Source organism: Eulemur rufifrons, chromosome 8 (genome assembly GCF_041146395.1).
Source record: "Eulemur rufifrons isolate Redbay chromosome 8, OSU_ERuf_1, whole genome shotgun sequence".
Lineage (NCBI taxonomy): Eukaryota > Metazoa > Chordata > Mammalia > Primates > Lemuridae > Eulemur > Eulemur rufifrons.
This window is the reverse complement of record NC_090990.1, coordinates 44,914,492-44,930,498: the sequence shown is the minus strand read 5'-3', so window position 1 is coordinate 44,930,498 and position 16,007 is coordinate 44,914,492. Positions and strand designations below refer to the sequence as shown.

The 16,007-nt window shown below is 40.7% G+C and overlaps 1 protein-coding gene across 1 annotated transcript in view; it reads left to right on the top strand.

The window, feature by feature from the left end:
* The first annotated feature begins 2,102 nt into the window (after window positions 1-2,102).
* LOC138389560 (cytochrome P450 2J2-like) overlaps window positions 2,103-16,007 on the top strand; it is a 35,748-nt gene continuing 21,843 nt past the window's right edge. Inside the window, exons 1-4 of the mRNA XM_069478006.1 lie at window positions 2,103-2,311; window positions 11,679-11,841; window positions 14,389-14,538; window positions 14,917-15,077. Coding sequence (XP_069334107.1) covers window positions 2,114-2,311; window positions 11,679-11,841; window positions 14,389-14,538; window positions 14,917-15,077 — 672 coding nt within the window. The 5' untranslated portion in view covers window positions 2,103-2,113. The remainder of the gene's footprint in view (window positions 2,312-11,678; window positions 11,842-14,388; window positions 14,539-14,916; window positions 15,078-16,007) is intronic.

The following is a 16,007-nucleotide window of genomic DNA, read 5'->3' as shown; positions in this document are numbered from 1 at the left end:
ATTACACTCAGTTCTTAATGTCCAATAACTACCAGGTGATTGCTCTATTGTTTTCATCCATGCCCGAGGAATAAATTGGTTCTCAAGCTGATCCAATTTAATGTGGGCTTCTCAGCAATAGTTTTTGAGGCCAGTCTTTGAGATTTGTTCTGGCCCCAGAAAAACTCTTCTTAGCTGTCTCTTTCCCAGATTGCCCCTTGTAGCCCTCTAGCTGGCCTATGATGTAGCTTATTGTTCTCTTGGAGCTACAGGCCTCCTCTTAATTGCTTACCACCAAAATCTCTGTTGTTTGGGGCATCAGTCCCTAGTCTTTCTGACTAACCTCTTGCCTCGATCTTCTATCCTATATCTGTGCTATGTGCAAGGTGGGGTGCAATCATGGCCCAGTATTCTCAGCATGCTGGCCTGGGGTAATGTTTCTGCCCTACAAAAAGGGGGTGGATGGAGGAGGATATCCCTGGATCTCTCAGTCAGTCTTGCCTAGAATGGAGATTCTGCAGCATGGAGTTTTGTGGGGAAGGTATGAGAACTGTTTTCAGCCTTTCCTTCTCAGGGAGATAACTGTAATCTTCAACTGGGAGCCAAGAAAAGTGTCCTTGGCCACACCTGTCTAGAACTGATCTGTCACACTGAGCTGGGGACTAGGAGAGGGATTGGTTATTGCTCAAATGCCACAGACTTTTGCTGTTTCTACCAAGATTTAGTAGATTTTTCTTGAACAAAATGTCTTCATTTACTTTGTCTTTAGAACAATTGTCAGAGACATAAATGGTTGGGGGTTTATAAATAATTTTTATCAATTATGGGTTTTTACTAGGAAGAGGTTCTGCAGAGCTCCTCATGCTGCCATTATGAAAGTCATCTTCCTGCAGGACTGTTTTTAATGGAAAAAAAAAATTAGAAAGGCAAGGATGGAGATAGCAAACCTACATGTTCATTGATGCAGGAATGGGTCGACAAATGGTGGCGTAGTAATAGCACACCACCTAGCTATTATTTTATTTTTTCCTTCTTATCATCATCTTCTTTGAGAACGGTTAGCTATTAAATTGAATGAATTAGAGCCACATGTATCAATCAGGACAGATCTCAAACACATTATACTAAGAATAAAGCAGTTGTGGAATAATTCTTTTAAAAATAACATGTAAATATTAGAAACATTGTTTGCATGGCTACGTAACAGCTGTAGTAAAACAGGAAAATGTGGACTACAAGTATGCAAGTTAATCTCTGAAGTGTATCCCTCTCTGGACTTTGGATAGGTAGAATGAGACTTCAATTCTCTTTTAGTTTATATGTTTTTAATAAAACATTTTCAACAGCATGTGTATCTCTACGTTGGGTACATATGTGTGTACTATGCTATACTATTCCAGAACTGTGCTTCATGTTTAGAGTTTCACAAATGTTAAAGACGTAAGTGTGCTGCTTGGCCTATAGTAAGAGCCCAGGAAATGTTAGGTGCTGTTGCTGGTCTTCACTGTTTACCAGGCCCAGTTCCAATCACTGGCAGAGAAGGTGATTGAAATACATGAACTCAAATGTCCAGGGCGCTTTCTGACATGCTTTGAAACCCTAAACCCAAGAGCCCCAATGGTACTGGAGAAAGATGAGCTTTCTATATAGAAAAGAAACTGCGTCTAGCAGGGCCTTTTCCAAGATCCACATGTTCTCCCCAGAAAACAGTGCCAGACACGCTCAAAAGGCTCAGCACAGGGTAAGGAGCTGAGAGGAGGGGCGGGGTTGGGACGCGGTTGGGGCCGGGCGCTGAGAGGAGGGGCGGGGTTGGAGGCGGCAACTGAGGGGAGGGGCGGGGTTGGGGGCTGGCGCTGAGAGGAGGGGCGGGGTTGGGGGCGGGCGCCGAGAGGAGGGGCGGGGTTGGGGCGGACGCTGAGGGGAGGGGCGGGGTTGGGGGCTGGCGCTGAGAGGAGGGGCGGGATTGGGGCGGGCGCTGCTAGGTGTAGGGAGCGGTGCCAGGGAGGTGAGCTGTGCTGAGGAGGGAAAGGGTGGGGCCGGCGATAGTGGAGGTGCCAAGACAAGCGGGGACATTTGCCTTCACAGGCTTTAGAAGAGGGAGTGGACGTCCGAGGCCCCAGGCTTGCTGCGGGCGATGGGCTCCCTGGCGGCCGCCCTCTGGGCAATGCTCCATCCCCAGACTCTCCTACTGGGTGCTGTCGCCTTTCTGCTCTTTGCTGACTTCCTCAGAAGACAGCGGCGAAAGAACTACCCTCCGGGGCCTTGGCGCCTGCCCTTCCTTGGCAATTTCTTCCACCTGGGCTTTAAGGAGTCACACCTGACACTTCAGCCGGTAGGAGCAGGGAGGGGATGGTCCTTACCGCATCCTGACCCTAACTCTGATCTGCAGAACAAGGGACATTCCAGAGATTGAGGTGGGGGTAAGGCAGGATTGAAGGCTCTGTGGCTAATGCATGTAACCAGACAAACCCTGCTTTCAGCTTCATTTTCATTTCCCCTCCTGTCAACTGGTATGATTCTATCTGCCCTTCTAGGGGTGGTATATTATTAAGAGTACTAGGCATGTAAAGTTCCTTCACTCATTTAATTGCCTGTTATCTTGTAACACAGTGTAGGAACATCTTATTTACAATGTGATTGCCTTGACCTATTTATATTATCCTTAAAAATGCCAGAGTTCTAGGAAGCTTCATTTCCCATATGTAAGATGGTGATAATTCTACCTAAATCCTTATCATTTCTCAACTGGATAACTCTCACCCCAACACTGTCTGATCCCCTGTCTTCAGCCTCCTGCCCTGAAGCACATTCTCACTGAAGTAGTAATTTTAAAATGTTATTCCTCTGCTTAAATTTTCTCAGTGCCTTCCACTGCCTCCCGGTGTTCAGACTCCTTACTGGGGCACTTGGGACCATTATTGACCTGGAGTCTTTCCACCTCTTTTTTTTTTTTTTTTTTTTTTTTTTTTTTTTTGAGACAGAGTCTCACTCTGTTGCCCAGGCTAGAGTGAGTGCCGTGGCGTCAGCCTAGCTCACAGCAACCTCAAACTCCTGGGCTCAAGCGATCCTCCTGCCTCAGCCTCCCGAGTAGCTGGGACTACAGGCATGCACCACCATGCCCGGCTAATTTTTTTCTATATATATTTTTAGCTGTCCATATAATTTCTTTCTATTTTTAGTAGAGATGGGGTCTCGCTCTTGCTCAGGCTGGTCTCGAACTCCTGAGCTCAAACGATCCGCCCACCTCGGCCTCCCAGAGTGCTAGGATTACAGGCGTGAGCCACCGCGCCCGGCCTTTTCCACCTCTTTATGATCACCTCCTATCAGGGCTCCCTAACTCTGCCCACTCTGAATTCTTTAAAGTTCTCTCAGACATCACTTTCTCAAGAATCTTCAGCTGGTTTCCCTGCCACTCAGCACAGGTCCTTTGCTGGAGACAACACTGTGACAGGTGGTTATAGAGATTAAATAAAAGAGTGAATGATTGACATGGCTTCTATTTGGTGCACACAGCTATTAGTTCCCCTTTCCCTACATATGCCTGGGGTACTTTAAACATGTGACTATATACTGTACTCGAATACAGATAAGAAAATACTTAGTACTCTGGGAGAAAAACCTCAATTAATAATACTAAGTGACAGGATTAGTCACAGAATTTTAAAAGTAGGCTGCTAACCTGTGTCCTTATTTAAGAAATGTGTTGTTTAATTTCCAAATATTTGGAGATTTTCCTGGTATTCTTCTGTGAATGATTTACAGTTTGGTTCCATTACAGTCAAAGAAACAATTATTTTAAACTTATTAAGGTTGATTTAATGACACAAGATATGGTTTATCTTGATAAAGGTATCATACATGTTTGAAGAAAATTCAACTCTTGTTGGGTGGAGTGCTTTATAAATATCAATTAGATCTCATTGGGTAATGGTATTCTTTAGTTGTCTTATATCCTTACTGACTTATTATCTACTGATTCTATGAATTACTGAGAGAGGCACATTGAAGGCCCCAAATACAATTGTGAGTTTATCTATTTCTTCATTCAGTTCTGGTAGTTTTTCCTTCATGTATTTGGAAGCTCTGTTGTTTTGTACATACCCATAAGATTGTCATATCTTCTTGGTGAATTCACCCTTTTATCATGTAATGTCCCTCTTTTCCCCTGAACTTTACTTTAATAACATATAGCCACACCAAACTCTCTTTTGATAAGTATGTGAGTAGTATAAGCTTCTCCATCATCTTACTTTTAACCTACTCATAATATCATTATATTTGAAATGTGTTTCTTGCAAACAGTATATAATTGGGTCTTTTTTTCAGTCTGACAATTTCTGTCTTTTAATTGGTCAGTGAAGATCATTTATATTTGATGTAATTATTGCTACATTAGGATTTCAGTCTACCATCTTATTTATTTTACATTTTCCCCCTGCTTTTCATTGCTCTGTTTCCCCTTTGCTGTCTTCCTGTGGGTTACCTGAACATTTTAAAAATAATTCCATGCTCATTTATCTGTAGTGTTTTTGAACATATCTCTTTGTATTGTTTTACAAGTGGTTGCTCTGAACATTACAATTTGCTTATGTAGATTACTGCAGTCTACTAGTGTCAACATTTTAGCCTTCAAGTGAAATACTGATACCTTACTACCATTCAGGTCACTTTACCTTTCCCATTTTATTAGTGTAATTTGTCTTAAACATATATGTGTATATACATTGAGAACCACATCAGACAATATTGTAATTTTGCTTTTAAATGACAAATGCAAATTTGGAAACCTCAAGAGGAGAATAGTTGATTGTATTTACCCATTTATTTACCTTTCCTGTTGGTCTTCCTTCACTCCTGTTGAGACATCTGCTGTCATTTGAATTGTCATTCCCCATAGGTGATGAGTTTTTTTCCTACCTGATTTCAAGAAATTTTCTTTGTTTTTAGTTCTCAGCAGTTCAATTATGGTAAGTCTTGGTGCTGTTGTTGTCTTTGGGTTTATCCGCTTTGGGTTCTTGAACCTGTGGGTTTGTATTTTCCCAAATTTAGAGAGTTTTAGCCATTCTTTCCTCACATATTTTTTCAACCTTACATTCTTTGTCCTTTCTGGGACTCTTGGACACTGATGGCACAAGTGGTAGATCTCTTGTTTTAGTACCATAAGTCTCTGAGGCTCAGTTGTTGTTGTTTCCAATCTACTTTCTCTCTGTTCTTCAGATTGTATACCTTCTACTTATCTGTCGTCAGTTTCACTAATTCTTCTGTCATTACCACTCTGCTATTGAGCTGCTCTATTGAATTTTTTTTTTGTGCTATTGTATTTTTCAGTTCAGGTTTTCTTTCAAAATTTTATTTATTTTTTTACTTTAGGTTTATAACCTTTTCTTTAATTTCATAATATTTTATGGATATACAAACACTTTAGTTACAAGAATTGCTTTTGTACTCTTTGAGTCAAAGTTATAAGTGTGCCAATCCCCCAGATAGTGTGCATTGTACCTGTTAGGTATGAATTTACCCATCCACTCCTCCCCCACTCTACCTGTTTGATTTCCAACAAATGTTATTTCCATATGTGTACGTAAGTGTTGATCTATTAGTTCCAATTTAATGGTGAGTACTTGCGGTGTTTGTTTTTCCATTCTTGTAATACTTCACTTAGAAGACTGGTCACCAGTTCCATCCAGGTTAATATAAGATGTATTAGTTCACCATTCTTTTTTTAGGTTGGAGTAGGACTCCATGGTATATATATACCACATTTTATTAATCCACTCATGTATTGATGGGAACTTGGGTTGTTTCCACATCTTTGCAATTGTGAGTTGTGCTGCTATAAACATTTGAATGCAGGTGACTCTTTTATAGAATGCCCTTTTTTCCCCCCATTGGTCTCCAATGGAATTGCTGGATCAAACGGTAGTTCTACTTTTAGTTCTTTGGGGTATCTCCACACTACTTTCCATAGGGGTTTTACTACTTTGCAATCTCATTAGCAGTGTATGAATGTTCCTATCTCTTGACATCCATGCCAACATTTGTTGTTCTGGGACTTTTTGATAAAATCCATTGTCACTGGAGTTAAGTGATATCTCATTGTGGTCTTCATTTTTATTTCCCTGATGATTAGAGATGTTGAGCATTTTTTCATGTTTGTTGGCATTAGTCTATCTTCTTTTGAAAAGTTTGTGTTCATGTCTTTTGCCCACTTTTTAATGGGGTTCTTTGATTTTTTTTTTCTTGCTGATTTGCTTGAGTTCTTTATGGATTCTAGTTATCAGCCCTTTATTGGATGCATAGCATCCAAATATTTTTTCCCATTCTGTAGGTTGTCTGTTTTCTCTAATAATTGTTTCCTTGGCTGTGCAAACGCTTTTTAATTTGATCAAGTCCTATTTATTTATTTTTGTTGTTTCCATGATTGCTTTTGGGATCATAAATTCATAAATTCCTTGCCTAGGCCAATGACTATAAGAGTTTTTCCAACATTTTCTTCTAGAATTCTTATGGGTTCATGCCTTAGGTTTAAGTCTGATACTGGCACAAGAACAGACACATAGACCAATGGAGCAGAACAGAGAACCAAGTTATAAAACCATCCTCATATTGCCTTCCAATCTTTGACAAAGCAGACAAAAACATACACTGAGGAAAAAAATGTCTATTCAATAAATGGTGCTGGGAAAATTGAATAGCCTCATGTAGAAGACTGAAACAGGATCCACACCTCTCACCACTCACCAAAATTGATTCACAATGTATTTTTCAGTTCTAAAATTTCCATTTGGTTCTTCTTTATAGCCTCTATTTCTTTGCTAAGATTTCCTATGTTTATTTGCTTCAAGCATGTTTATAATTGCATATTGGAATATTTTTATAACAGCTGCTTTAAAATCTTTAATATTCTATAATTCCAACATTTGCATAATCTCAATGTTGGTGTCAACTCATTTAAATTGAGATTCTCCTGACTCTTGACAAGGTGAGTAATTTTAGACTATATCCTGGACATTTTATGTATTACGTCATTATGTTATAAAACATACTCTGGATACAATGTGAATCTTTTATTATATGGCCTATATAGATTCTGAATGCTCACATATGTGAGCTATGGTTCAAATGTCGATTTAGGTTATAAAGCCTCTGCAGTCCTATTCTGGTCTAGCCCACTTTGTGTTACCACTCCCACAGGAGTCCACCTCACAGTCTCATCAGTGCAGGCTGGGGAGAAGGAAGATGGAGACAGATGACAGGGAAACCTCTAGATAGGGTCCTTCCCACAGAGGGATGGGAGTCAGAGATCTGCCTACATCTGCTCATGAGAAAGTATACGCCCTTATTACTATAGGAGAAAGGTGGAAGTCCTAACTCTATCCCCTGACACCCTTCCCAGGAGTCTCTGTACTGCAGTTCAGGATTGGAAGTCACAATCCAACTCACAGATTCAGCAGAGGAGGATTATTCAGCAGGATTATTATTTCTTAGGTAAGGTGAAAGACAAGGTTCCACTTATGTTCTCCACTGCTGCCAAACACTTTAGGGCTGCAGAAGGTCCCTTGTTTTTCATGGTGTTTGCCTCTGGAACAAAGAGGAGAAAAGGCTAAAAGGTTTCTGTCCTGTCAGGCTGTCCTTTTCCTGTCTTTGGGTAGAGAGAATAGGCTTTTCTTGGAATTATTTTTATCTCTGTCAATTGGTGTCATGATTAGTAGAAGTAAAATGAGATTCTTTTATTCAATCTTGTCTGAGATACCAAGTTTGGTCTGTGCCCTTGCTGTACTACCAAGATGGATGTGAGCAGAGAGGTTAGATGCTTCCCCTAATGCCACAAAACTAGCTAGTGATGAAACTGAGACTAGGTTCTTATTCCTGGCCCAGTGACCTTTCATCACACTGTTTATTTTTATTTTATATAAATTGCCATTTGTATATTCCTTTGTGTGAAATACATGAAATTAAAAAGGTGTGATTTCATTAAAATTAAATTTACGTTCTTGCAATTGGAAAATATTAAGCACTACCTGTAATAACTGTCTAATAGATCTTGCATTAGAATTTTTATGTTAATTCTCATTTAATCTCCATGATAGGCACACGAGTTAGATATTATATGGTGGCATTTTGATTTTATTATCATGTAAACTGGCTGAGAACAATCAGCAAAGTGATTTGCCAAGAGTATTTAGCTACATAATGGCAAAACAAGGATTTGAACCCAAGACAATTTGACTCATATACTTATTCTCTACTTATGCTATGTGACTTCTAATGATATAGTTTGAGGATAATTGATTTGTTCATGGGTTTATTTGTTCAACAGACATTTATTATGTGTTTACCATATGCCAGGTATAGTGCAAGAGAGTGTATGATGAAATGTGTAGTGTACATGCTTGGTAACCAAATGGGTTATCAGGAGATGGGATCATTGTGAAAGAGAAACCCTGGGGATACCTTTTGTAAAATGTTGGAATGAATTGGGCTTAACTTTAAAGAAATGTTTGATGTTTTACAAGTAGCTAAGTGGAGTAAAGGGACAGGAGATTTTAAATGGGGGGAATGGTCTAAACTAAATCAAACTGAGAGGACAGTGAAGAAAGTTTTCTGTTTGTATGGCATGATGGGAGCTTTTCTCCCCACTTCCCACCCCACCCCATTTTCTAAACTTTCCTTACTATAGCCATATGGCTTGTTATGGGAACATTTATTAATATTTAAGTGGGAGAAAAACTTATCAGACTAAGGTGGGAGAATGGTAAATAAGATTGATAAATTGCTTATAAGAAAGTGACCCCAAAATACACTGATGTGAACAAGATTGAAATTTATTTCTCTTTCACAAAGGAGTTCAGATTTAGGCAGGAAGTTCAGGGCAGGGAGGCTGCCTTGTACCACAATGTCATCTAACACCTCCAGTTCCTTCAATCTTGTTGCTCTGGTCCTCCACCAACACCATCATGTATGAGTTCTGGCCCATGGGGAGGAGGGAAGGGAGGTGGTGATCAAGCAAGCCACTTTCATTTAATGAAGTGACCCAGCAGATGCACATTGGCCACGCCTAGACAGGCTGGGAAATGTGGCCCGCTAATACTTAGGGAGCACCATCATCATGCGGAGGAAGTGAGGGGAAATATATTTATCCTTTCATATAAGGATGTGACCTATAAAATGTGTTGGAAAGAGCCAAAAGCATTTACATTAAGTGGAATCCCTCTAAACATTATATCTTGGTAATGATGGTCCAATCTCTTCTCTCACTAATCCTTCACTTCTAGTATTGCTTTATTCTAAGTATTAATTTTGCTCCATTGTATTTTTAAACCCTTAATGCTACATTTGGAATTTTATTCCTGGTATTAAATTTCCTGTTTCCTATTGCTTTTGTTGCACTTTTATAGCTACTATTTCAATCCTTATCTCTTTCTTTTTCTGTTTTCATTTCTTGTTTTAAACCTATTTTTGCCTTCTGAACCATCTTATTTTTAATCTCTTGTGTTCCTTTACTCTGTTTCTTTTTAATAACTTGTTTTATGATGTACATAGAAATGTACACTATGCTGGACAAAGTCCTTTCAGAGGCCCTCTGGGTCATTTAATCCTTGTAAAGCAATTGGGACAATGACTGGTACAGTGAACTTTAGAATTGATAAACATCGCCACAATCAACCCCAGCGCTCCAGGGCATCATTTCACCTATCCACATTTACATGGTTGATAAAACCATAAAAGTTTTTCATCCAGTCTTTCTGAACTAGAAATATATGCAGTCAGAGCTGGTAAAGAGAGAACACAGAAGAAGTTCATTTCAGTAAAGAGTACTGTAGTTCCGAGTCCCTCCCAAGTATCAGCTGAGATTCTAGTTTGCAGACCTTGCCAGTTAGGAGTCAACTTAACCTGAGATTTTTCAGCTCTTCCAAAAACAAATTTATTGAATACTCTAAATTAATCAAGAAATTCTTCTTGTGAGGCATAAGAAGTTCATCCAGAAATTCAGCAAGGAGAAATACAAAATCTGCTTCATGTGTATGGACCCATCACTGCCATGGCTTAGAAGAAATGACATGAACTCTAGAGTCCAACTGACTTGAGATTGAACCTTGGCTCTCGTGAGGCAGGACGTGCTGTGCTGAAGATGAACAAAGACTGATGGAGGATGCTGGGACAAAACAGTGATGGAAGGACTGAGTTCAGGCTTGGTCTTTAGTGTGGGTAGAGGGTGCTCAGATGAGGCTGAATCATGTGCATTTGCTCTGAAGGGTGCCTTGTAGGTCCAGGGCTGTAAGAGTGGCATGTTAGAGAATAAGCACAAGGAGACCAGGATCAGGGAGGGAAGCACAGACACCTGGAGGACTTGGAGCCCTTTTGTTTGATACCTTGTCCACAGCTACACTCAACCCAGGCAAAGAAAAGGTCATGGTGGGGTCTACATGGGCCACTTTCTATACTAGCTAGGAAGGACTTTGATCAGTGACTGTATACTGTCCTCGGACTGGTGTTTGCACATCCCTGCACACGTGGGCATAGTCATAAACACACCCACAGGCTCTGATTCTGCCTCCCTCCTGCCTTCTCCACCCAACTCTCTCACTTTCCACTCATTCTCACGTTCACTCTCTCACTCTCACTAAACTCTAAGTTCCTAAAGCCATCTGAGAGTCACGTCTTTGTCCTCAAATCTTATATAATACCTGGCAATTCCTTGCCCCATCAATAGCTTTGTCACCTTGGCTGCGTTACTTCAGCTCTGACTTTTTCATTTTCTGAAAGATGAGGAAAATCATTACTACCGTAGGGTGGTTGTGGGATTAATGAGATAAAACACGAGGGAATGTGGCTTTCTGTGACTCGAGTGCCGTCTCCCCACATGAGCTCTTGTTCTTTCTGCCACCATGAGTGCACATCCACGGCCCTTTGCATACAAAGCTTGTTTATTCCTTGGACACTTGCTGAGTGGCTGTGTGCCTGGACCAGAAAACAAAGTGCCTTTCACACGGCTGCTTTCATTCTTCCTTGCAGAACCCTCTGAGACAGGAATAACTTTCTCCCTTTTATAGATGGGGAGCTGAGGCCCAGAAAGTGAAGCGACTTCCCCAGAGCCCACAGCAGCTAAAATGCAGAGCCGAGATTCTCACGTCACTCCAGTGCTAGGGAGCTTTCTCCATGCCTGGTCCACCCTGTAAGGCACCTTCTGTTGTCGAGCATTTGTTTCTATATTCTATGGCCAGTGTAGGAAGGGGGTGTTCTCTTTGGTTAAACAGATATTATGATTTACTAAGAAGTCCCTGCTTGCCACACAGACTTCCCCTAAACATATCTCACCCTTCAGTCGTGGTTCAGATGTGCTGAATTCTGTCTCTTCGCTAGATTGTAGGATGCTTGAGGTTAGAGATACTGTTTATATTATTACAGTTACATGCTCATGCATTACTCTAGGGACACAAGCTGAATGCTCACTCAATTCATGCTGAGTGAATATATGAATGGATGTTTATAAGGAACCTTGTACATCCTGAAATGAATTGACTCTGAGCCTTGTTGAGAGGAGGAGAAAAGGAAACAAAAACATTCCCATCAGACCAAGTTGCGCACGCATGCACGTTCCCCTCAATGTGAGCCCCTCCAGCTACACACACACAACCTCCATTTGTGAACACTCAGGTGTGTGCATATTCAGCTGTGACTACTTAACTGTTTTTCAGTTTGTGAAGAAATATGGGAAACTTATTGGCCTGGAGTTTGGAAACGTGTCTACAGTTGTTATTACTGGACTGCCCTTGATCAAAGAAGCCCTCATCCACATGGACAAACACTTTGTGAACCGCCCTGTTTTCCCTCTCCAAGACCGCATCTTTAAGGGAAATGGTAAGTAAGTTTCTTGGTCCATGGAAGGTGTCTGTTTGATATGTTTATGGTCTATCAGAGGTCCCTCTGTGACTATTATTTTCCAACACTCCTAGGAACTGGCCACATAATAAAATTGCTGGCCTTAACTGAAGCCCACATTTCCTCATTGCAGGCACCTGCTCAGAGCACTTCACAGGGTCATCCATACTAGAGATTTGGGAGAAGCCACGTGCCCTGAATAAAGTTACAGAGGTGCTTTTACAATGACGTAATTACATCACCCCATTATGGCAGAGGAAGAGGCGATGTGGTCTCTCTGCTGTTCCATTCTGAGCCTCTTTCCCCTAGGAAAATGGATGTGGATCTGCCTCCTTCTGCCCCTGCTTTCTGTCTCTAGCTCCTTATGCTCTACCATGAAGGCCGTGCTGACCAGGGATTTCCAGCCTTCTGGTCTATGTTAGAACAGGTCAGTGTGAATACTTAAGATTATCATTAAAGAAACTTAAACTTTTAAAAACTGAAATGAAATTTCAACTCTATTACTCTGTCAAAACACCATGTTGAGGTTCCTCCTAATTCCTCTTTGAAATGTTAATCAATTAATTCTCCATCCGTTCACTGTACTATCTGCCATGTGAAACACAGTGCTGGGCAGGAGTGCTATAACAATGAATAGAACAGATGCAATATACATCCTTATGTAACTTCTATTAAGGGAGAAAGACAGTATCAATTACTTATGATAATCAAAAGCTTGGAGTCTTATGAAGATAAATTCACAATGCACTTATGAGGGGTAACTAATGTATTCCTGGGATTCAGGAAAATCTAATTTAATGAATTACAGAAACAAGCAGTGGGATAGAAAATAAAAGTCCACGAAGTGTAAACAAGGACAGTGAACTTGAGGAATTGAAAAGTGGCCAATGTCGCAATGACGGTAATTAAAAGGAGATAATTAAATGAAAACGCATCTGCTGTGCTTGGTCAGACATAGTTCGTGCAAGTTTTTATTAAGGATGCTGTTTTGATCCTTATAACAACAGAAATTCTTGAATGGTTTTAAATATAGAAGGAAATTATCATATTAACTGTGTACATTTTTAAGGCTCATTTAGGCTGTCATTTACAGAATGGACTAAAAAGAACCAGATACTAGTGTAGCCTTTTAGGATAGAGCGAGTGGTAGCTTGGACCAAGGGGGTGGTGAGAAATGATAGTAGGTTAGACCAGGGTAGTCACAGTGAAGACAGATGGATTCAAGACATCTAGGAGGTGAACCTAGTAACACATGATGGCCTAGATGCAGGGAGAATGAGGTGTAGAGATGACACCCAGATGGGTTGATGATAGAAAGAAGGAAAACTCAGAAAAGGACATGGTGTTTGCTTTGGTTGGGCATGGGTGGGGAGTGGATAGAGAAATCATGAGTTCAAGCCTGGATATGCTGAGTGTGAAATGCCTTTAGGTCAGCAAAGTTAAGCAGTTGTTGCATTAATATATACGGGTCCAGAGCTCAGGGACAGCAATAGATGGTCACTATCAATAAATGCTATTTAAAGTTTTAGGGATTGATAAGATTTACCACAAATGGAATATAATATGAGAAGACAAGACTCCCTAGACCTCATTTTGAAGAACTCCACCAATTCATTGTTTAATATAAGAAGGTAAACTAGCAAAAGATATGGGGATTTGCTGGCAGAGAATTAGAAAGAAAATCTGGAGAATGTGTTATCCTCAGCACCACTGGATGGGAGTGTTTCCAGAAAGAAGTGTCTAATGCTGCTGCAAGATCAAGTAAGATGAGGTCCAAAGGTATCCCTGGGCCTGACAGCAAGGAGGGCCATTTCGTTAGTGATGGAGGTCAAGGCCAAGTGTGAAAGGAGTGGAGGTTGCTCTGGAAGTGAAGAAATGGAAAGGAGCAGGGCCTCACCTGTGTGTGGACAGATGATGGTCTGTTGAACACACCAGGATGTTTTTGACCCCTTGCCTATGGTGTTCTTTTTATATGGAAAATTTACTCCTTTTTGCTTTCTTGAGTTATTCCTTCATCTTTTGCAGTCCAACTTAGGAATGATCTTATAAAGCCTTTATTTGCCTATTTAAGTATATGGACTTTATCTTATCCATAAGTACATTCCTGGCATTTAGCATGAAATGAATACCTTACTTATGTGGCTAATGATCAGAGCATAGGCTTTAGAATCAGGAAGACCTGAGTTTGAACACCTCTTTAGCTGTTTTCTAACTGTGCGATCTTATGAAGTTTATCCTCTGTTTCTCAGGTTTCTCATTGGTAAAATGGGGTGGTGGTGGTAATAGTTGTACCTACCCCGCAGAAGTTCTCTATGTACTGAATTGCAGATGCATAAGAATATTTACTAAAGTGCTAACATCCCCAGCACTCAGTTATTTCCGCTGCTGTGGCGTGATTTCTCTTAACAGTTTTCAAGTGCATTGATACCCTTTTCCTTCCCTCCATCAATACACATCCTCATGCCATTTGCTGGATGTTCACATTATCGAACCAGAACACCATAGTATTGACTTTCTTTTTCCCAGGATTGGTCATGTCCAATGGCCAGGTGTGGAAGGAGCAAAGAAGGTTCGCCATGACTGCACTAAGGAACTTTGGTCTAGGAAAGAAGAGCTTAGAAGAACGCATTCAGGAGGAGGCCCGCCACCTCGCTGAGGCAATCAAGGAGGAGAACGGTGAGTATTTCATAGCACATTTGTAGGAGATTGTGGCCCATTCATTCACTGGGGAGATATTTATACAGTGCCTAATGCTTGTTCTGTGCCCAGTAGTGTGCTAAGTACTGAGCATAGAGCAGTGAACAGATTACTCTGCCCTCAAGGAGTTCTAGGATTAAATGCATGAAGATGGGCAAAAAACACATCACTGAATTTAAGTCCTACTCATCAGTTTGACTGTGGCATTGACTGAGTACTTGCTGTGTGTCAGCCCCAGTGAAAGGTGGTGTGGCCAGGCCTCACGAATGGTTCAGTACTAGGTATGTCCTATGTCACAGAGAGTAGACTCTCAGTAGGAACTAGAACAAATCCATCTTGTCCTTCCTTCCCCTCCAGGACAGCCTTTTGACCCTCACTTCAAAATCAACAATGCAGTTTCCAATATCATTTGCTCCATCACCTTTGGGAAGCGATTTGAGTACCAGGATGGTCAGTTTCAGGAGCTGCTAAGGTTACTGGATGAAGTCCTATATATGAGTGCTTCAGTATCTTGCCAGGTAAGGCAGTTCTCTTTCTATATATTGGTCATGGACATTGAGGCTTATGGCAGATACAGTGGGTCTTTGCTTTTAGTCTTTTTGTTGGTTGGTGTAGATGGGGGGAATTGAAGTTAGAATACATCCTTTTAAATTCGATTTATTACAAACTTATTTGAAATCTATCTGTTGACTCTAGTGTTTTTCATAATATTAAGTAATTACCAAATGCTTACCATATGCATAAAACATTTCTATCGTTCATGTAAAGTGTAAAATTTTACATGACATACATCTGTGCACGTATGTTATTCTTTGTAAAAAGAACAATACCGCCATTGCCTTTGAGTCCCTCCTCTCTCTGCCTCTCCCCAACCCACCCATTGCCCTCCTCTGTCCCCGGTACTCTTCTCTATCTGGCTTCCTGCTCAGCAGATGGTTTTAAGATTCATCTGAGCTGGTCACTCTTTTTTTTTTTTTTAAATGTAGACTAGTATTCCATTGTATGAATGTCCATTGTTTGTTAATCTGTTCTCTGTTGATCAATATTTAGTTTCTTTCCAGGTTTTGGATGTTATCAATAAAGCTGCCTTGAACATTCTTCTACAAGTGTTCTTGTGGACACATCCATTCCTTTCTCTTGCATATGTATGGGGACATCAAAGATGTCTACAGATTTCTAAACTGATTATGCTATTTCCATGCCCACCAACACTCACTATTATCAATCTTCCAATTTCACAGGGTGTAGCCCTTTGGGAATGAAATCTCATTTCTTCATTCGTGGACCCCGCACACCAATTCTTCTCCTTCTCGGCCCATGAGTATGTCAAAGACCATGCTTAGCTTCTTGGTCTCTCAGCCACTTTTCTGAATTTGGAAGATATTTCTAGAGGAAAACTCACTACTAAGTGTTGAGTTTACCCCTGGGATTCCTTCATCTCCTAGGCT